General features: G+C 48.6%; 1 protein-coding gene across 3 annotated transcripts in view; it reads left to right on the top strand.

The window, feature by feature from the left end:
- Window positions 1-22004, top strand: part of DNMT3A (DNA methyltransferase 3 alpha) — an 85734-nt gene that overhangs the window by 41692 nt on the left and 22038 nt on the right. Inside the window, exon 6 of one of the 3 annotated variants that reach the window (XM_056852371.1) lies at window positions 3350-3382. In XM_056852371.1, coding sequence (XP_056708349.1) covers window positions 3350-3382 — 33 coding nt within the window. Of the gene's footprint in view, window positions 1-3349; window positions 3383-16676; window positions 16702-16728; window positions 16813-22004 lie in introns of those variants that run through there. The other 2 variants (XM_056852370.1, XM_056852369.1) reach the window with 2 other exon arrangements.

Consider the following 22004-nt stretch of genomic DNA (forward strand, 5'->3'; position numbering starts at 1 on the left):
TCTTATCTGAAAGGCAAATAGACCACTTACCTAAATGGTAACCTGCCATGGTGTTAAATCAGTTAGACAGTCACATCAAGTAGTGAAAAGAATACCACCATAGGCCTTCTTCCCTAGATTTCTGATTGGATGTAGGTAGATGATAATACAATGACCAAGTGTTTATATGCAAACTGTCGTCCATAACCACCTGGCAAATGACTATATGTGAAGCTGCCTCATACAAAAACAGACCACTGAATGTAAGAACATAAGAGAGGCCATGCTGGGTCAGACCAAGGCCCATCAAGTCCAGCAGTCTGTTCATACAGTGGCCAACCAGGTGCCTCTAGGAATCCCACAAACAAGATGACTGCAGCAGCATTCACCTGCCTGTGCTCGATGGCACCTAATATAATAGGCATGCTCCTCTGATACTGAAGAGAATAGGTATGCATCATGACTTGTATTCATTTTTACTAGCAGCCATGGATAGCGCTATCGTCTCCCTTAAAGCCTTCACAGTTGGCAGCCATCACTACATCCTAGGACAGGGAGTTCCACAGTGTAACTATACTTTGGTCCATCTAGCTCTGACCTTTTCAGGGTCTCAAGCCATGGTCTAATGTAGCCTTGCCTCTTGGAACTGAACCTGGGACTGCATGCAGAACCAGCTGATGTACCACTGGCCTGTGGTCCTTAATGACTGTGACTTCTCCCTTCTCGACAGGAAGGGCAGTCTGTACAAACTGCTTTTAAAAATAAGAATATGCATGTGATATACAGTTTGGTGGGTGGGGAAATCAGCTTCAGGGTTCAGAATGTACATACAAGTCCATTATGAAGTTCACAGTGCAAGCTTAGAGACCTTGGGGGTGGTCAGGGAACCTCATATCACCTTTCCAGCTCATTAGCAGGAGCCCCCACTGCAGAGATCCTGGACTACAACAGTGCAGTAAAATTCAGAGCCCCTTTGTGGTTTGGAACTCCTGACTAGTTCTCCCATTTGCGATTGTGACATCAGAGTGGGAAAAGAAAAATGTAAGGCTCCTTTGAGGTGGGAGAAATGTTTCATGGTCCTGGGACTTCAGAAGCACCAGACAAAACTGTATTCTGTGGCAAAGCATTTATGTGGCTCGGTTCTTAAAATTCTTTTTTGCAGAAGGCTGCTACAGACTCCTCCAGCAGTTAGCAGTTTTTTTCAACCTCAGTGTGTTAAAGGGCTGATCATACAACAATTCTTTGATTTTCTCCTCCCTCAGTTTCTTCTCTGCAGCTTGCAAACACAACCCTTTGTTCTGTTTTGTCACCCATCTTCCGTATCTGCTAGTCTTTTTGTGTGATTGATCCCAGCAAATATCGCTAGTTGTCATTTTCCTAATCTCCGGTCAGGATGTGCCCTCTGACAGTGTTAAAAAGAGTGTTGCAAAAGAGCTATCAACCTTGTAGCTTGCCATGGTCAATGGGAAAGGCGTTTTGCAACTCCTGTTTGTTTTATTTTGTCACACGTGAGCTATTCCAAGGGGCTCTGAGCAGCATTCAGGAGATCATCCCATTTTAGCCTTTAAACAGCCTGTGATATAGGCTAAGCTAAGACACAGTGGGTTGCATCCAGTAATGCATGAGGGGAAAGGGATATGTACTAAATGCAGCTTCAGTTGAGCAAGGAATGCCACAAGGGCTGCAGCAGCACATACTTCATTATAAATTTTAATGAAACAGCACTGTGCATATGGAGCAATGAAATATACAACAGACTGTTTGCATGCTTTTAATTTGCCTTTGAAATGGCATCAGAATAAATATCTTGTGCTATATCTTGCACACATGGGAAATACAGCGGGGTGGGTATGATTGCTTCCATGTAGCACAAGCAGACAGCGAGGAATAATTTTTGCACTTCCACTTGGGCACAAAAAATCTTCTGTGGGGTCCAATTCAGTGATTTGACCAAGCCCACCTGGTCAATTTTAAGCCACAGAGGGGAATTTAATGCTGGTCCAGCACTTTAACCCCTGGAGCAATCCAGCTTTCACCCCCAACACTGTCTTCCCCACTGCTCTGACTTTTTAAAAAAATAAATCTTATTATATAAGATATGGGTACAGAAGGAAAATGGGGAAGGGAAAAAATGAGCATCAAACGTATGGTAACAGAAAAACTGAAGATAAAAATTATAACGCAGAACAGGCAAATAATGTTGCCATTAATTTTCATCGCTTGGGCAGATTATATAAGTAACATATAAAAAGAATAATCACTATCGATGTCTAGTTAATGTGTAAACAAGTCTAATGATTACCTGTAAATGAAATTAGAATTACATTGTAATGCATCCAACTGAAATCTCATCTACGCCACTGCTCTGACTTGATAGGGGTGTCTAACAGATTCAACTCTGATTGTGTGCATGTCAGACTATTCATAAGTCTTTGTAAACAAATCCACCTTTTGGATTTATTTCCTCTCTTTTTCTGACTTTGCACACCCGTGGGGAGGTGGCCCGTGCGCAACCTATGCAAGTTAGCAGTGTTGAAGATTTAAACCCTCCCTCCCCTCTGCACACGCTGTACTAGATGTTATTTAAAACATACCAAGCACTTTGTGGGAGGGGTGGATCAACAAAACGCAACACAGGAAAACAATCAGACTCCAGCAGTTCATAAAGATGTAGCGTCAGATATTAGCTCCATACCACACTCTTCTTTCCATGATTGGTATATCGGTGTCCACATTGCTCTTTGCTCTCCCCCCCCCCTTTTTGTATTGTGACTATATAGCTTTGCGGTATTTGGTCAAGACAAATTTAGACAGAGCTGGCTTTTATCGATGCCTTTGCACTGAATCAAAGGAAGACTCTGCTAAGGTGACCTTTCCTCCCAGCATGCATTGTTGTGCCCTGAATGAAATGACCCGCTGCACAGCATGCTGGGGTGGAGGAGTGTTCCTGAGACCACTCGGAGCGTGGTTCAGCACTGAGGCTTCCGAATCGGCAAGCCTTGATAGAGGCTTGTTGGGCTACTGCAGGTTACCTTCAGCCTTTATATCAAGGGGCTTTTGTCCTCTGAGCTGGTCTCAGCCAACTGCAGGGTACAGAGGGATCGTGGCTACCTTTCGGCGGGAGGACGGTGGTCAGGATAAGTGGTCTGTGGCGCTATTCCGGATTACACCCCATCTTAGATGGATTGGCTCAGGGCTCTCTTCTTTGAACAGAATTAGCGATCCCCTCAAACCATGCCCTCCTTCCCTGCTCCCCAAATTTGCCCTGCTGCACCTGGCCCAGGACAGGTGGTGGATGGAGTCTGAGGTGCCCGTTTGCTGTGGCTCTGTGTGTGCTAACTCCCTCCTCTCCTTTACCTTTCTCCCACAGACTGATAACCCACCGGCAGCTCAGCTTGACAAGGTTCGTGGCACACCTTTGGGGTTTTGGGGGGGAGGCTTTGTCTCTCATGTGGCCTTCATACCGGGGCTTGTGTGCTGGGCGTGTGGATGCGCACACACACAAACATGCATTCACACCCTCCCATGTGTGTGCCCGCTGCCATAGAGTTGTACCTGCTCATGCACACCTGCATACACTCAAGCGCAACCATATACCTGCTTTGCTTCTGTATGATGTGATTTTTGAAGCCGTGGGCGGTGGGTATGGAGGAAACCATGTTGCTGATGAGGCCCCTGTTACCTGGGTGTGCATGAAAACTCTGCCCTCCCCCTACCAACTTCTCTTTTTCTCTCTCTCCCCCTCTCTCTTTCATGTGCCCAAACCTACACCTGCTGTCTTCCAAGACTCTCTTCCCATGGCACAAATGCTCAATGGATACATGGCGCTCTGAGCAATTTGATGCCACTGGTTGTGCCTGTGTTGTGCCTCCTGTAGACCCCCCCCCAAAAAAAATCCCCTACATAACACATGTATTTAGCAAGACAGACTCCACATTGCAACAGTCTTTTGGAAGAGATTTAACCAGGGCTGGACGTACTCTGCATTCTGCGACAAGAAAATTATTTCCTTCTGCAACGTGCTTAAATCATGCAAATTAATATTAATATACTACTTCGTTTTGCATAATTTATATGGGCATTTTTACTGTTTTGTATAATTTATTTTGCAATTGGGGAAGGACAAATGATTATATGGGGCCCTGGAGCCCTGGTCTCTCTAAATTCTATCCCACAAGTTTACTGGCTTCTGGGACTTCGCCAGGCAGTGCCCACATAGGTATGGAAACATCTTGGTAACCATAAGGTCTAGAAACTTGTTTTTTTTTCCCTTTTCAATGAAAGCCAGGCTTTTTAAGGAAGCTGAATTCTGTGGCCATTATTGTGTTCTGCTGCTTATGCATAGATTAGATACACCTTATGGCTTTCTAGCTACTGCTTGTTGGAATTGCAGCCTTTAATAAATGAGTTGAGTTGGTGCGTTCAGCTATTGAAAGCTTAAATGGTAGACTACATTAGCCCCCTTGGCTCCTTTTCAACCTCAGCCCCACACACCACTGGCTCTGAGAGTAAAGAAAGATTTTTTTCCTCAGGATTTTGGAAAAGGGTACTCTTCCTTTCACTGTGCCAGATCGGATTAAAGAAACGCTGAAGAGTGACTCTTCTTCCCCATTTATATCCTAAGGTAGCAAGTCAGTGCATAATTGGGAAGAGCCGTAGCTAGTGAGTGGTACAGTACCTGCTATTCATGCAGAATGTCCCAGGCTCATTTCCTAGATAGTGCCGTTGGGAAAGTCCTCATTCTTTCTGCTTGGTGACCTTGAAGAACAGAGTAGCCCGTGCGAGAGTAGATGGACCGGTGGGTCTGACTCAGTGTAAGGTGGCTTTGTATGTTTTGTCTGGGCAGACAGCCAGCGTGGTACTGTGGTTAAGAGCGGTGGACTGTAATCTGGTGAACCGGGTTGGTTTCCAACTTCTACGCATGAAGCCAGCTGGGTGACCTTGAGCTAGACACAGTTCTCTCTGAACTGTCTCAGCCCCACCTACCTCCCAAGGTGTCTGTTGTGGGGAGAGGAAGAGAAGGAGGTTGTAAGCCAGTTTGATTCTCCTTTAAAAAAGGCAGAGAAAATTGGCATATAAAAACCAACTCTTCTTCTTTTGATTACAAAATTCAATAAAGCAATATGTGTTAATGGTGTCTAGTTTAGGTAGCTTTACAGAAAAGATTAGAAAAGAATAGGTTTATTGATGGCTGTCATAATAATTCAATGGAGCCTTCATGTTCAGAGGCAGTATACCTCCGAATATCAATTGCTGGAAGACAGATGGACTGGCTGTTGCTTACATGCCCTGCTTATGGGCTTCCTGGAAGCATCTGGCTAGCCTTCGTGGAAGCTGATACATCAAGGCAATATTTACATAACATCTCTTTCAAATCTGGATCTTCTACAATACAGAAGTCTTGATCATTGGGGAGACTTTGGTGGGTTACTGTAAGAGTGACTGTTCTGTATTCTGAAATGTGGTGAAACTGCCCCCTTCCTGCAGGATCCTCAGAAAGGCCCTTTCCTTGAGGTTTTGCCATTTGCAGATGTGTTTAAATTGAATGGATTGATTAATCAATAAGTAGCCAGATAGTTAATTGATTTAAAAAAAAATCTTTAAATGGTTGGCAGCCCTACTTCTTATAAATTGTTTATCTTTCTTTAGTTCTGCAAATCCCTGAAGATGAATATACAGGGCTGATGCAATAAGAAATGGCATTAATATTTTTTTCTGCCACTTGTTTTGCTGGCTGCTGCTCTTCTGGTTCAGCTTACTGGTGCCATTCTTGGCCCAATGAAGCGCAGATTTAAGCAGCACTGTATGTTCTTAGTGGGCACATTGCACCTCTTGATGGGACTTTTGCACTCGCAAAACTAGGTGGGTGCACACAGTGTGAGTGTGAATTTACAACCAACACCAGCCTGCTCATTTCACGCAACAATACCCAACCCTGTGCTCTCTGCCCATATGTTACCGACAGCCATAGTGGCTAACACCATTGGAAAAGTTGTGCTGGGGAGTGAGATCTAGCCTGCTTTGTTCTAGGCGTAGCCATAAGGGAGGGGGGAAAGAGATGGGAAGGTGCTGTACAGGCTGGGAAGCCCTTGTAAAAAGTCCTGAACATCCAGAGAGGAAGCTTTTGTGGATGTAGCGGGTTGTGTCTGTACCAGTGTCAAAGAGCAGAGATCAGAAAGATAAAAAAAAGGGGATGCGTGAGGCATGCCTGCCCCCCCTCCCAAGGTGTGAGTAACTAAATGAGTTATTAGGGTATTCATGTGTTGGACTGCAGGTATCTCTTGGTTACCATGTCTTGTGTTGGACAAGGTGGAGTTTTAAGTATTGTGATTCAGGGAAAGGGGGCCAAAGAGAAGACTGAGAGGGGATATGATAACCATCTTCAAGTACTTGAAGGGCTGTCATATATAGGAGGGTGCCGAGTTGTCTTCTGTTGCTCCAGAAGGTCGGACCAGAACCAACGGGTTGAAATTAAATCAAAAGAGTTTCTGTCTAGACATGAGGAAGAATTTTCTAACCGTTAGAGCGGTTCTTCAGTGGAACAGGCTTCCTCAGGAGATGGTAAGCTCTCCTTCCCTGGAGGTTTTTAAGCAGAGGCTAGATGGCCATCTGTCAGCAATGCTGATTCTATGACCTTAGGCAGATCATGAGAGGGAGGGCATCTTGGCCATCTTCTGGGCATGGAGTAGGGGTCACTGGGGGTGTGTGGGAGGTAGTTGTGAATTTCCTGCATTGCGCAGGGGGTTGAACTAGATGATCCTGGTGGTCCCTTCCAACTCTTTGATTCTATGATATGATGTGATACCAAACTCATCAAACAGGTCTCAAGTGATCCAGTGTGCATTTTGATAGGGGAAGGGTCAGATTCGCTTGGGGCGGGCAGGCTGTGAAGCTGTGGTGGTCAGGATGACCCACGAGCTTTGGCGGCAAGTGGTTGCATTGTGTCCTTTGCAGTGCCAGTGCGTTGCAGTTCTGGTGGGGGGGGGTCTCTGAAAATATTGCAACCCCGAGCATTACTCAACCAGTGAGCCAGTCTGTCTGTCACATTTGTTATCCTGTCTCCCTTCAAAACCAGTTGTAGGGATTTTTCTCCACCTCTACCCCCCATGTTAGCTAGATTAGAATCGGGGCATCCTGATCCAAGGCCGGCACCCTGGCTGCTACACCGCACTGACTTGCGCAGTCAGGCTGGTACCAGTTTTGCTACAGGGCAGGTCCAGTGGTGGGGTTGGAAGAAGCACCAGCAGCTGGAGCCCTGCCAGGCAAAGCCAAGGGGAAGGGAGGCTTCCTTGCCAAAATGAGGATACTGGGTTAGTGCAGGAGACAGTAAGATTCATGCAGCAAGCGAAGAACACGCCACCCCTCCTTGTAGAAACTGCTGCAGAAAAAAACACACTGAGGAATCCCCGCAGGGATGTGAGTAGCATTTTCCCCAAATGACAGCTAGTGTGATTATTCCTCCCTCTTGTGGAAGGTGGTGGTGAATCCAACACAGGTGTTAGGTGGATCTGTTTATGTTGAGGAGGGATTTGTGTTTATGGTGGGGGGGATGGAGATGCCAAGTGCCCCATGGCACGGGCAGACTTTCATTAGTGTTGTGCTGCCGCCGCCTCCTGATTCGTGCATCCTTCCCTCCCTGTCCGTGCTCTGCCTTGCTGTCTCACCACTGTGTCTCCCTAGCAACAGGTCCCCTCACGCTCAGCTCGGGCTATTTATAGCTCTGCCTGCCAGCCACTTGCCATGGGCATCAAGTGAGGAAGCAGAAGGCAGGGGCCAGGGAGGTGCCTGCCTGTTGCAAGCAGATAAATGAGGGCCCCCGCATGCAGCGGCCACATCTTCTGGCAGGGCAAGGATAGCCGTACGGGCAAAGGAGGCTGCTGCCAAGGTGGCCCGACAGGTTGGAGTTTTCCCAAAGAAGCTGAGATATCTCTGCATTAAGCACCACTCGAAGAGACATGTCCCCCCTTCACTCTCGCTATAGAGAGGACTGCAGATACCAGGCAGCTGTCGTGGTCACGTCAGTGGAGGAGAGGCTACTGTTCAGAGGGCTGGCGTTTAGGGGAGGTGTCTCTCTTCCCCACCCAAGCAGGAAGAACAGGCAGGCTCCCAGGGCCGCAGTACCAGGCAGAGACGTGACCAGACCCAGTGGCTGGGAATAAGCAGCCCATCTGGATCTGATATTGGTCAGACGAATGTACGAAGCCACCTTTTACCAACTGAGACCCTGGCAGCCACTCTCCAGGGTCTCAGGCAAAGAAAGGGCTTCCCCATTGCCTGCTTCCTGAGGTATTTTTAACTAGAATTGCCCTTGATTAAACCTGGGGTCTTCTGCAAAGAAAAGCAGATGCTCTACCACTGAGCCACGGCCCCTTCCCATTATCTCAATGTTCGCCTTCCCCCAAAGGAAGTCTGAAGCCCTCTCTGAAGACCTAGTTTAGGGCACCCCTATTTTTTAAAAAAGAAAAAGGATAAGCATTTAAGCCGGAGCAGATACAAGCAGGACGATTGTGGGAATTAAAAGCGTTAACTTTGTGAACAGAACTCCAGCAAGTTCAGCCTTGGTTACTGGAAGGGGTTTGTGCTTTTAAAAATATGCAATCCGCCTTGAGTTTCAATGAGAAAGGAGGACTACAAATGAAGTAAATAAGTATCGCTCTGCAAACTGGGCAGGGGGAGGATAGGGCAGTAGGCCAAAAAGCGATTTCAGAACAGATTCAGTTAAATGGCAGATGGTGTTTCTCTCTCTCAGAATGTACCCCTTTAGGCTGCATCTGGCAAGGCCACCTTTGAACACTCACCTACTATGAAAAATTCAGTCGGTTTAGAAAACTTTCTCAAGCTCTTTACTACCCTGATGTGCCAGCTTTCTATGTGCAGAGCTTTTTGACATAGACCCACATTCAGACACGTGACAGCCCACTGGTAATCGGAAGTAGTATAGAGGAGGGACTGTACCGTTTGCCGTTTCTGCAAATCTTGTTCTTGGTTAATGATGAAAGCTGGCAAAATAATAAAAGGAGTAGACATTAGGCATTAACAGTTTTAATGCCAACGAGGCTTTCGCCTTTTATTCATATCCCACCTTTCCACATTGCCCAAAGCGGCTTAAAAATTAGAAATGTACATAATTACAAACACAATTAAATGCATATATCCAGTTAAAACTGTAACACTGTCACTGCCAGCTGCCACATTCATTAGTTATTTCCACTTTGCACCTTTCACTGATAGAAGAGGGCGTAGGAGCTTTCTGTATAATGTCTGGCAGGCTTCTTACAAAGTGTGAGCACAGCCACTGAAGTTCAGCCCTGGTTAGTTTTTGGATGGGAGACCGCCAGGGGAGTCCAGAATTGCTAAGCAGAGGCAGGCAATGGCAAACCACATCTGATCGTCTCTTGTCTTGAAAACCCCATGAGGGGTTGCCATAACTCAGCTGCAACCTGACGGCACTTTCCACCACCACCAGCAGTTGTGAGAAGAAAACTGCTCACAGGTTCTACATCTCTGTGAAGGGATTTGTGATTTCTGGTATCTCCGTTGGTGGATTACATGGTTCTGGAAGGTTTCTCCCTGGCATAGGTTGGTGGAGGTGGCATTTATGCAGTGCAACAGGCTCAGGAGACGGGGCTCAGGCCAGATAAAAAAATGTCCTGGGAAAACTGGGCAGATGAGTTTCATTCATGATCAGAGACCTGATCCCCACCTGTATGTCTGGGATCAGGAAGAAATGTTCCACCCAGTCAGACTGGCCTGTGGGACCTGAGTATTTTTGGTTCATTGTGCCTTCTTCAGTAGCATATGGCTTGGCTTGCTTGCACAAGTCACAGTTTTTGCTCATCTGGTCCCTGTTGTAGAATACTTACTTAATTTTGGTCCACAGAATACAGGGTGGTATACGGGCCTCTTATGTTTTATCCTCACAACAACTCTGAAGCAGGTTAAGCTGAAGGAGACTGACTAGCCCAGAATCACCCAGAAAGTTTGATGACATGTGGGGATTTGAACCAGAGTCTCCCTGGTCCTGATTGATCTAACCTTTTTGTCATACTGGTTCTCAATACCTGCTTTCTCCTTGTGGCACAGCTTGTGGTTGAGCTGGTTTGGATTGGGGAAAGGAGGAGGCTATTGTAAGGTGCTGCCACTCAGGAATTTGCTGAAGGTTGTACTCTTGGCTTAAACTGTGTAACTTTATTCAGAACAAAAGAATATGAAACAAACAGAGGAAACTGAGGCCGACTAGAGTCCTTCATAGCACCTTCTCCAGATCCGGTCTAGAAAGAGCCATAAATAAAACCTGGCCTGGAACTGCTGCAGATTCTGGTACCTTGGAATTATCATAAAACATGGAGTCAACATCTGACTATTACAGCTGGTGTTCAGATGATCCTTTGGCAAGGAGAAGATCAGGTCTCCGGAGTGATAATAAATAAATAAATAAATAAATAAATGATGTGGCTCTTTGAGCTGTGATTCTGGGAATAAAGAGATGCTGGTTTTAGGAAATTTGCCCATAAAACTCTAATCTAGTAGGAGAGCAGAGATGATCTAGCTTCCCGCCCATAGCAGGGATTTAGAGTTGGGGAGAATGCTGGTGGAGTGTTTCTAGTCGATATGTCTTCCTTGGAACATTCTGATTTCACAAACATGCACTGTTTCTGCCATAAGTCCATAAATCCCAGAGTGAGGTACCCTATTGCATTCTGTTTGGGGGATGTAGTTCAGCTTGGCTGGTGACTAAACCAGGACTCAGAAAGGTCATTGAGGGTGACGCTGGATCGTGCAGTGATCGTTCGTATGAAGTTGGTACAAGTTTGCTGTACCCTGGTCCCTGCTTGCCAGGGTTTTTCCAAGCATGCAGCTGCTCCGTGATGTCATATATTGCCTCTCCAGTCTTGGTGCCTCCCTGTTAAAGACAGGATATTTTGAGGAGGCCGACATAACTTATGGTGGAGGATAATGGCTGTAGACATCCCACTGGCCTGTTGAACCTCCCTGGTTGGCTCATCAGCCTCTCTTCCTTCCACATCCACTCGCCATTTCTCCTCACGCTGCCACCGCTGGTGGTAGCGGCGGTGGCTGGTGCTCTAGGTTCACCTTTCACTGACCATACACAATGTTGTAAGGAAGCGGAGGTATCTGGACTCCATTTCAAGCAGCAAGTGCCAGAAAGAGGTGATGCTAGTAACCTTTCCAATGGAGGGTCAGGTCGTGGACTGGCCACCCCATCCTTGCTTACTGGATGGGAAATACATTTCTGGGCAGCAGGGTGCGTGAACAAGATCTTGGGGTATGGGTGGACCGTAAGTTAAATAGGAGCAGCCGTGTGATTCAGTGACAAAAAACACTAATGCGATCTCTGGGTGCAACAACAGAGGCATAACATCCAAATCACAAGATGTCATAGTTCCGCTGTACACTGCATTGGTCAGGCCGCACCTAGAGTATTGTGTGCAGTTCTGGAGGCCTCACTTCAAAAAGGATGTGAACAGAATGGAGCGGGTGCAGAGGAGAGCGATGAGGATGATCGGGGCCTGGAGACCAAGCCCTACGAGGAAAGGTTGAGGATGCTGGGAGTGTTTAGTCCAGAGGAGGCTGAAGTGGGACATGATTGCTCTCTTTAAGTATTTGAAGGGCTGTCACTTAGAGGAGGGCAGGGAGCTGTTCCTGTTGGCAGCAGAGGATAGGACTCGCAATAATGGGTTTAAATTGAGGGTGGACAGGTACTGGCTGGATATTAGGAAATTTTGTTTTTACAGTAAAAGTTGTTCGACAGTGAAATCAGCTATCTAGGGAGGTGGTGAGCTCCCCCTCACTGGCAGTCTTTAAGCCAGGGGTGGGGAACATCAGGCCCGGGGGCCGTTTCAGGCCCGCGAAATCATTTGATCTGGCCCTTGGTGGGTCCTGGCAGATCTCTTGCTCAGAAGGATCAAAGACTGGTGATCTGCCCCCCTCCCGCGGACAGGAATAGCCTCTCTTCAAGGCAGAATAGCCTGTAGTCAAGGCGGATGGTCTGTGGGCACCCGGCTGGTGCAACAGACCATCCGGTGCCACCAGGTGGGTGAGTGTGCCACCGGTTGGATGCCTGCCTGCTTGCCCGTGCCGAGGTGGGGTCATCTGGGGCAGCTGCCTGCTTGGGGCTTGGTCGGCTAATTTTTAAGTTGATAATTTTGTATGGCCTGGGAATGATGTTATAAATAACCAAATGGCCCTTGGCGGGGGAAAGGTTCCCCACGCCTGCTTTAAGCAATGGCTGGACAAGCACTTGTCAGGGGTGCTCTAGGCTGACCCTGCATTGAGCAGGGGGTTGTACTAGATGGCCTGTATGGCCCCTTCCAACTCTATGATTCCTACCATGGGGGATGGAGAACAAGTGAAGCAAGTGCCCCCTTCCCCTTCTGGCTTGGTTCTCATTGTTGCTTTAGGGTTATGTGTAAGGATTTCCCTGTTGCTGTGGAATGAGGCAAGCAAGTTGTAACCGATTCCCCCTGCAGGGAGAAGGGAAGGAGACGGAGAGCCTTCACGAGGCCCACCTCCGCTGGCTAAGTGTGGTTGGGAGGGAGGGGAGGTTGGTGGGGGGGGTGCATACTTGACAGACAGCAACCGGGACAAAAAGACAGGTTGGATGGAACAAACTTGCACGCTTTCATACTCTACACTATTTTGTCACTTCGAGAATGTTTGCTTTTTCACTCTTTCAGGTGAGAAATGGTGGTGGCTTGTAGCACACATATAGGCATGTGCAGATGTGCTCATCATTGATGCAGGTGCTTTTCCATGACTTGAGGGCTTAAAGGCCTTTTGCAATGAAGAGATTTTTTCTACTCCAGATTTGGCCAGTATGACTAGCAGAGTATATGGGGAACAGGAGTCAGTTGGATCAACCCAGCCTTCTGGTTTCTTGCCCCTTATCCCCAGTCAGTGATTTCCAGCGTCCCACAAAGCTTGCCAAAACCACAATCATTATCTAAAATTTGACCTCCCTAGGGGTCCTTTGCTACAATTCTACACTGTGGTTTCCTTGACCCCAAGGATACCTGGAGAGGAGAGTATTGTGAGAATCGAGGTACATGTTCAGCACAGTGCTACATAATTCACTGTGCATTTCAAGAACTGCACGTGTGTGTTTTTTTTAGGTCCAACTGTTGGAGACTGGGCTTGGTTTTAGCCCTGCCTCTCCCGTAGATTCATTAGTAGGGCTTGGGCACGTCACTTTACCCCAATTCCTCAGCTGTGAAGAGGAAACCCTTGTGATGTAACTCACAGGGTTGGTGTGGGGAAGCCAACGAGAGGCTGTTAAGTGCTTTGCAAATTAAAAATGTGATAATTGATAACTTACACAGGGAGTAACTTCCAGAGTTCCTTGGAAGAAGGTGTAAAGTTTGAACAGATTTAACATCTGTATTGTGGACTTAGCCCTGTTGTACTCTGAAGCCAGTTTTTCTCTATAACGGGCATTCAGCTAGGCCAATGCTGAAACCCACCTTCATTTGGAGCAAGCTTGTGTGCATGTGTGTACGTGAACACAGCACCATGCCACCGAGGAGGCCCAATTCCCTGCATCTACTGTAAGGTTGACAAGGAGAAAATTGAAATTGTTCAAGACTTTCTATTCCTTGGCTCCACCATCAACCAAAAGGGAGACTGCAGCCAAGAAATCAGAAGGAGATTGAGACTGGGAAGGGCAGCCATGAAGGAGCTAGAAAAGATTTTGAAGTGTAAGGATGTGTCACTGGCCACCAAGACTAGATTAATTCATGCCATCGTATTCCCTATTACTATGTATGGGTGTGAAAGCTGGACAGTGAAGAAAGCTGATAGGAAGAAAATAGATTCCTTTGAAATGTGGTGTTGGAGGAGTGTTACGGATTCCGTGGACTGCCAAAAAAACAAATCAGTGGGTTATAGATCAAATCAAGCCTGAACTGACCCTAGAAGCTAAAATGACTAAACTGAGGCTATCGTATTTTGGTCACATCATGAGACGAGAAGAGTCACTGGAAAAGACAGTCATGCTAGGAAAAGTTGAGGGCAGCAGGAAAAGAGGAAGACCCAACAAGAGATGATTGACTCAATAAAGGAAGCCACAGCCTTCAGTTTGCAAGATCTGAGCAAGGCTGTCAAAGATATGACATTTTGGACGACTTTCATTCATAGGGTTGCCATGAGTCAGAAGTGACTTGACAGCACTTAACACCCACACTGTAAGGTTAAAGTGCTTGAAAGTTCTGTCACTACTGTTTACCTGCCAGCCTCTCTGCTCATGAGTGGTTTGGCATGCTGTGCTTATGAGTGGTATGACCCATGCCCCCCTCCCAACAGGGAGCCTTCATTGGGGTCTTTTTTGAGGATAGGGTGGAGATAACAGAAGCAGTTAACTGATTCTCTTGGTAATATTTCATCTAGTGCCATTGCTGCATGTAGCAGTTTACAGAGGAACATACGTGAAAGACAAGTATTTGTCCCCAGGGAATTTACAGTCTAGATTTCAGCCGGGAGAGGAGGAGAGGTTTCAAGGGGTGCACAAGAGCAAACTCAGTTGCATTAGACCAGCAGTTCCCAAACTGTGCTCCACAGAACACTTGGTGCTCTGCGAAACATCTCCTAGTGCTCCGTGAAGAGACTGGAAAGAAAAATACTACTGTCATTCGGTTTAGTATATAGGTGCTAGGTGAAAATTAGTGCTCCGCGACGAATTTCTCTCCATGACTCAAAACGTTTGGGAACCGCTGCATTAGACTTACCACTTTGTGGCAGTTGCAAGGGTGGGGTTTTGAGCCAGGGCTTGAAGTAAAACTGTGCTGGCGCCTGATGGGTTTTCTGGGGAGTGCCAGACATAAAAGTGTTGAGAAGAGAGCAGGAGGACTTTGCATGCCTAGGAAACTAGAAAACCTAAGGGGGGATCATTGTATTAGGAATGCTCTGGACCACAGTTCGCGTCCATGGAGACCAACTGGGGTAACAACCAGTCGCCATTAACTTCGGTTGTCATTACATTCGGGGCGCGGTTTCAATGCAATGGCTGTGCAGTTCGTGAGGATCTGCAAGCTCTTTCTCAAAGATCTGCTTCTGGTGCGGAGGGAAATGCAACCCTCGCAGCAAACGAAATACTTTAATTGGATGCTGAGAAAGTGCGTTCTCTCTCTCTCTTTCTCTCCCCCCCCCCCAGGTTTCACCTAGCTGTGAGCATTGTACAGAAAGCGGTTGTGTAAACGCTGTCGGTACCGATTGGTTAGTGCTTGTGCTGTATTAAAAGCTGGCCTTTCTCAAGAGGCCGCTCACTGCCCCAAGTTCTCCCGTTGGTGCTTATAGGGCGAAAACGCACGGTCGCTTGAGCCTCCTTTCTTCCCTGTTCCAGCCAGGATTCAGCCAGGATCGAACGCACGAACGTTCTTCCCTATTCCAGCCAGGATTCAGCCAGGATCGAACGCACGAAACGAACGTTCGAGAACGTTCGTGCGTTCGATCCTGGCTGGAACAGGGAAGAACGTTCGTGCGTTCGATCCTGGCTGAACGTTCTTCGAACGTTCGTGCGTTCGATCCTGGCTGAATCCTGGCTGGAACAGGGAAGAACGTTCGTGCGTTCAATCCTGGCTGAAACAGGGAAGAAAGGAGGCTAAAGCGACCGTGCGTTTTGTGGGCTTGCCCCTCTCTCCCCACCCACCCACCCCCTAAACTTTGGGGAAGGCTGTTTGGTTGTATGAATTGTCTGCAGGCTGTGGGCTTCGCTGCTGAAGCCCCCCAGCCCCCCCCCCTCTATCGGTAAGGGAGATTCCTCACTGCAAAGTCCCCCCCCCCCCGAACCGGGAGGCTTTGCAGCAAAGGCGTCAAGAACGTAGTTTTCAGGATGAGAACTGTGACTACGTGGAAATCGACTTGTTTGCATTTCGTCTTTTCTGGAGACGGGACGTGTGTGTGTGGGGGTGTCGCTTCGCTTAGTCCCGGCTTTGGTTGGGGGAGGGCGAAAGGGGTGCCAGCGCGGGCCAAGTGGTCGCTGGGGGGGCAGTATTTTGGCGGGGGCTAGGGGAGCCCGCGTACCATTGCAGATGGTGTGCAGCGGCGCGAGCCTGTCTCCAGCAGCCTCCGTGCCAGGGATTGGGGGGGGGGCGCGTCCTTGGCAGCGGCGACGGTGCATGTTGCAGCCGCCGCCAATCCCTTCCCTCGCTTTGCATGACGTCCGATCGTCGTCTCTTGCACCCGCTTGTGCTTTGCGAGCGGCCGCTGCATTCGCTTGTGTTTTTGCAGCCGCCCGCAAAGCTCGCCTTTGCAGGGCGAGCGGGGGAGGGGGGTACCAGGGTGGGCATTTGTTGCTGGGAGCGGTCGCGCTTGCAGCGATTCGCCTCCCCCGATCTGATGTGAACGCGCTTGCGGCTGAATCTGGATTTGCCGGGGGGGGGCCTGCCTTTTGCAGCTCTGCTTTGGGGTTCGTTTGACCGCGCGGTTGCAGCCCAAAGACGGTTGCAGCCGTTTCCCCTCTTCCTTGCAACTTTGGGAGCTCCCCCAGCGATAGATGCGCCTGCGGGGGGGGGGACGGGGACAATGGCAGCGCGTGTTTCACGTGCATGGCTCTTTCCCCCCCCTTCCCCAGCAGGCAGCCCAGCGGCAGTCTTGCAAACACCCCCTCACCTTTCTCGCTTCGCGCCCCCCCCTCCGCTTCCCATCGCTCTCAGCCAACCAGGAGAGTCGTCCGGCATCACGTGGCCCGGAGTTTCCCAGACAAAGAACGTTGGCGGCGCTGCCCCCCTCCCCCACGGCCCCCCTCCCCCCGCCCGCCCCCTCTCCCTCCAGCCCCCTCGGCTGGACCGCGGTTGCTGCAGCACCGGGACATGCGGGCAGGTACTGGGGGGAAAGGGAGTCGTTGGGCGTTTTTTTAGGGGGGGTCTTTGTGCCCCCACCCCCATTTGTAAGGGGGGGGTGCAAAAGGTTCAGGGGTGCATTTGGGGGATAGCCTTGGAGCTGGAGGCGCAGCCCCTCCAGGGCATTCAGATGATTCCGAGGGACTCCGCAGCTGTTGCTGCCGCCTTTCGGGGTCCGAGAGGTTCCGGGGTACCACTTTGCAAAAGGAGGGATGCCCCCTTGGGGATCCGGGGCAAAGTGATCAATGGTGTTGGATGCGCAGAAAACTTTGGAAGGGGGGGGGAGCGGTTCAGGCAGGAGAAAAGAAACATCCTTTTGCAAAGGGTCCTGCCTCACTGGGAAGCAGACCCCCCCCCCCTAAAAGAGAGAAGCTGGATGGCCACGAACACCAGATCCCATCAAAAGTTTTGTCTCTGTTTGGGGGGAGCGGCAGGACAATTTCCAAGCAGCTTCCTATATGCGCTGGGTAGAAGTTCTCAAAAGGGAAAGAGGGGTGCGTTGGACTCGGCTTCCCTGGCTGGGGACGTTGCAGATCCACCCCCCTCCAGGGAAGACCACCAGCCTGAGAAAAGACAAGTTGGGGAGGGGGTGGCAGCGCACCCAAGGGGCAGCGCTTGGGGACAGAGTGGGGTGGGTATCCATGGGGATCGGTCCCTGGAGGGGGAAGGGGGCGCTAGGCCTGGGAGCTGGAGTTCGCCTTTCCCCGCCAGAGCTGTCAGCCCTCCATTTTGTCCAGCGCTGGGTTGCTCTCAGGCCCATTTCAGAAGGGTCTAGGCCAGTGCCCTTGTGGTCGCTGGCTCAGGGCGGAGAAGGGGAAAAATGCGAGGGGAGGGCCACGGTGCGGCTCACTCTTCTTTCAGATGGGCTCTTGTTTCCCTGCTCTGCTGGGCCGGCCTTCCTCAGTTGCAAAGTCTGTTGTGCAGCGAGACGGTCTGGAACCCCCGCAGGTCCCTTCTAGCAGCTGCAACCAGGGACTGGCCAAAACCAGCTCTGAAGACTGAGCCAGGGGTTGTGGGAAGGGGAAACAGGAAGGGAAGGGGGAAAGGTGAAAGGCTGCTCGTGGGCAGGCAGGAGGCAGGCGCATCTGGCTCTGCAGGCCTAAAATGCAACAAGGGCGGCCAAGCTGGTATACCCCTTTAAAGCCAGGAACAAGGGACACCCTGGACTTCAGAAGCCCCCCCCCGCCCTAAACACACATGCAAGGGGGTGGCTAGAAGCAGCAGCATCCTCCAGAGCTTAAATGAGGCAGCTCTCAGTGCATGCCACCTTCGGGAGGAAAAGCCCTGCGTGCGGCTCCTGCTATCCTGCCGTTCGCTGGGTCATGTTAGTTGCCTGCTGCTCTTCCCATTATATTGCTGAGGTTACAGAGAGCGTGGCTCGCCCCATGCTTATGTGGAGAGTCTATAACTAGTCTCTCTTCGAATCCAGGTCTGATTTTTCGCTGTGACACTCGGCCTGAGGGGAACGTTTGGTGATAGGAGGGGGATTTGAGCAGAGCGGTTTCAAACTTTTCTACCCAGAGGGATAACGCTGAATGAGATTTAGGTGTAAACAATGTGTGTGTGGAATTGACCACACAATGTACAAGTCCTACGGGTCAATGAGGCTGGGGGGGGCCTCAGAGTAGGGAGGGGCTCACTGTTCCCCCATAGCATGCTTGAGCACCCCTTCCTTGAACCGTGGGCTGGTGAGGCGCCGTGAGGAATCCCAGAAGTGGATCTCAGCATTTTTTCCCCCTCAGTCATGTGTTGGTTTTCCAGCACCTCAGTTCTCCTGGGTGCTGGGGTCACCTATGATTGTTTGGTGTCTTCTTGAATCTATGTTCACTTTACCGTGCCTGGTTGTTTCTGTTATCTGTATAGAGCACGACAGTGAAATGGCAGCCTATAGCCACTGTGGAAAGCAAGTATAGCCACAACGCAGCAGTTAAAAGGTGCAGGAGCTTTCTTTACCCTCTCCCATGAGACCTGCTCTTCCTCCATTTTGTCTAAGTTCCAAGAACCTTTGGCATGTATCCTTCACTAAGTAGGTGGCTAGACCACAGTGCGACTATATAGCTTTGGGTCCTCACTTTTATGGAAAGATGTGGACTACGCAGAAGAGAGTGATAAAAAGCTCAGAAGGCACAGCAGGAACAGTTTTTTTAAAAACCTGCATTTCCTCCACACCATCCAAACCCCATATCTCCCTATGGATTATTCAGGATAATGTGGGTTAGCAACCTTTGGGGAAGAGCCAGCACACCATCTCTGAATGCCTGTGTGATGCAATGAATGGCTCAGTAAAACAATCCAGATGGCTTAAGTGAGAAAACTGAACCACATGCTGACAGGGAAGGCCGAGGGGGGAAAGCTCACCCACATGCATGACCCCCACAATCATTACCCAGCTATGAGTAAGAGGAGGTGGTCAGGAAGGACTTCTTCCTGACCTCCAGAATGGCAGGCTCTAGCGTCCTTTGCATGAAGCCCCTCCCTACAGCTGGGAAAAAAATCTAAGAAGGTTTATGTGAGGAAGTCGAAGAACTGTTCTTCTCCATAGGCAGTATGCTGTACAAGTCACAAGCTTATGGGGAGTTGAGGACGTGAGCCAGCAGGCGGTAGCAGACGGGGCTGGAATTTGAGGCCTCATCTTACCTTTGGGCTTATTCCCCCCCAGGTGTGCAAATTATTCCACTTGAGTCTGCTGACTATTCTTCAGAGGGTTAAAAGCAGTTTGCAAAACAAGTTACTGCTTGCGATGTGTGTACTTGTCTTGTCCCCCCCCCCCCCGTAAAACCAGGGTGATTGTTTTGTTTTGGGTTTTTTTTTCTTCTTTCAAAGGTGGTGGAGGGGGTGGGAAAGAATATATATAATGGAAAGCAAAGTTTCTTCCAAACCACTTTTAACGGTTCAAAAAACCATTAGACTGCAGTCTTAGATCAGCTATGTGTAGATTCAGCCAGTGCCGTATTGCCAGGTGTTATACATAATAATATTGCAGCACCTTTTAAGGTATGACTATTCAGCTTTTTCAGTGTCTTTCCTTCCCCTCTTTCCTTTAGTCTAGAAACAGTCTTCTTTGCGCTGAAGTGTGTATATCTGAACTCAGCTCACTCTGTCGTCCATTTTTGCCTGCCCAGGACTCAGCTTTAAATTCCTCCTGTGCCTAGATGCCACTTTGGTTGGTAATGGGATGGAGAATTCTTTTCTCCTTGGTAGGTGCCCCTCCCCCTTCCGCCAGGCCTGACCCACCAAACGCTTCCTCTGCTGGGTAATGAGGCCTTAGAGCTCCCCCTCTTGTTCTGTCCTGTTCAAGTAAGTAGAGCTGTTTCAGAGGATGGGGCTGAAACACCCAACTCTTTAAGTTTGCTGTTTAATTCAGGAAGAGGCATCCTTGTCTGCAGAGCACACTTCACTGGAGACATTACACAAGACATGGGGCTGCCCCTTCCTGGCATATTAGGTAGCAATACCTTAGGTCAGTGTCATGAAGGAAATAGGTAAATCCCATCTGTGCACATAGGTCTGAACTGCTAAATATCAGTACAAGGACAGTAAGCCCCATAGCTTTACTAGTAGTAGCCTTTATATTCTGCTCTCCCCACCCCCAAGAGTGGAAAGTAGTGTTTTAGCACCAAATCATATTCTCCTCTTTGACCCAGCTCGTCAAGTGAACCTCATGCCTAAGCAGATGCTTGAACCCATCTTGGTTGAAGGCTAACAGATTGTTGGCCTTAGAAATTATGCTATATGAAAAACATCTATTAAAGCAGAAGTGTGTTGCACTAAATTCACCAGGATGGAGACCTCTGGATGAAAAATACTCAAGCTGCCTTGAAGGTTTGCCCCCAAACAGATAGTGTCTTTAATTGTGTGGGTAAAGTGCCGTCAAGTCACAGCCGACTTATGACGACCCCAGCAAGGGGGCTTTCAAGACAAATGAGAAGCAGAGGTGGTTTACCATCCATTGCCCTCCTCTGCGGAGCCTTCCTTGGTGGTCTCCCATCCAAGAACCAACCCAGCTTAGCTTCTGAGATCTGACCATGCTGTCTTCCCTCCAATGTTAGACCCAAATTATTAACTAAATGGCATCTCCCCACAAATCCCTCTGTGCTGAAAGGGAAGTTGTGGTCATACACTGATAGAAACATAGAAGTGGGATAGTGAAGTGAACACCCACTGATTGTGACCCTATTAGTAAATCTCATTGCATAGAACTTCTCCATTATGATTCTTTAGGAGTTCGGGACCACTTGTGCCCATGTTTTCCTGGGGCTGTGTTATTCTTTATTGGTTATTGGGTGTTTTTAGTCTCACTTCTACAATCAAGAGAGGTGTAAGTATACTTTCTTTAGGGGAGGACCAGTCCTCCGAACATCAGAAGCAGCAGCTGTACATAGAATACACAAAGCTGCCTTATAGCAAGTCAAACCATTGGTCTGTATTGTCTTCTTGGACTGGTAGCATCTTTCCAGAATCTCAGCCAGAGGTCACCTGCTTTGTGACCCTTTTAACTGAAGAAGCTGGGGATTGAACCTGGGCCCTTCTGCATGAAAAACAGATACTCTACCACTGAGCCACAGCTGTACCCCAGGAAACAAGTACAACTAACAAGCCCTGTGTTTCTCACCCATGGCTACATTTGGTCTTTTCTCCATCCCCGTAGGCCTCTAGTATCCACTTTTATGCCTTGACTACACGAGTTCAGAAACTTGTTATGAAAAACTGAAACAATCCCTTTACATTGCTTAAAATGTCAGATGCAGGTGACATAGAAAGAAACCGAAGAATTAGGAAAACTTTTTTCTCAGTTCAAGCCATGTAGCTTTCATGGCTAAAGCAAAGTTTGTATATATTAAGTTTATCCAGTTAATTCTATCCCAGTCTTTTTTTCTCACCTGTAAAATGAGAATCAATGGTTGCTTGCCACAGATGTGTTTGCATATTGCTGTCTGAACCTTTTTCCGCTGGGCTTATACCCAACAGTTAAGCAGAAGGCCTTTCTCTGGCTTGGGATAACCACTGCTATTCCCCCAGCAGACACATCAGATCAGGACATGCTGTATCAAACAAATCTCTTAACTCCAGAGACTCCCATCATTACACTACATGCACTTTCCATATTAGGTTCCTAGCCACATGATTGCCTACCTGCACTTCCAAGGTAGTGCTAGTGTTTGTTCCCTTGAT

The sequence above is a fragment of the Euleptes europaea genome, chromosome 7 (assembly GCF_029931775.1).
Source record: "Euleptes europaea isolate rEulEur1 chromosome 7, rEulEur1.hap1, whole genome shotgun sequence".
NCBI lineage: Eukaryota > Metazoa > Chordata > Lepidosauria > Squamata > Sphaerodactylidae > Euleptes > Euleptes europaea.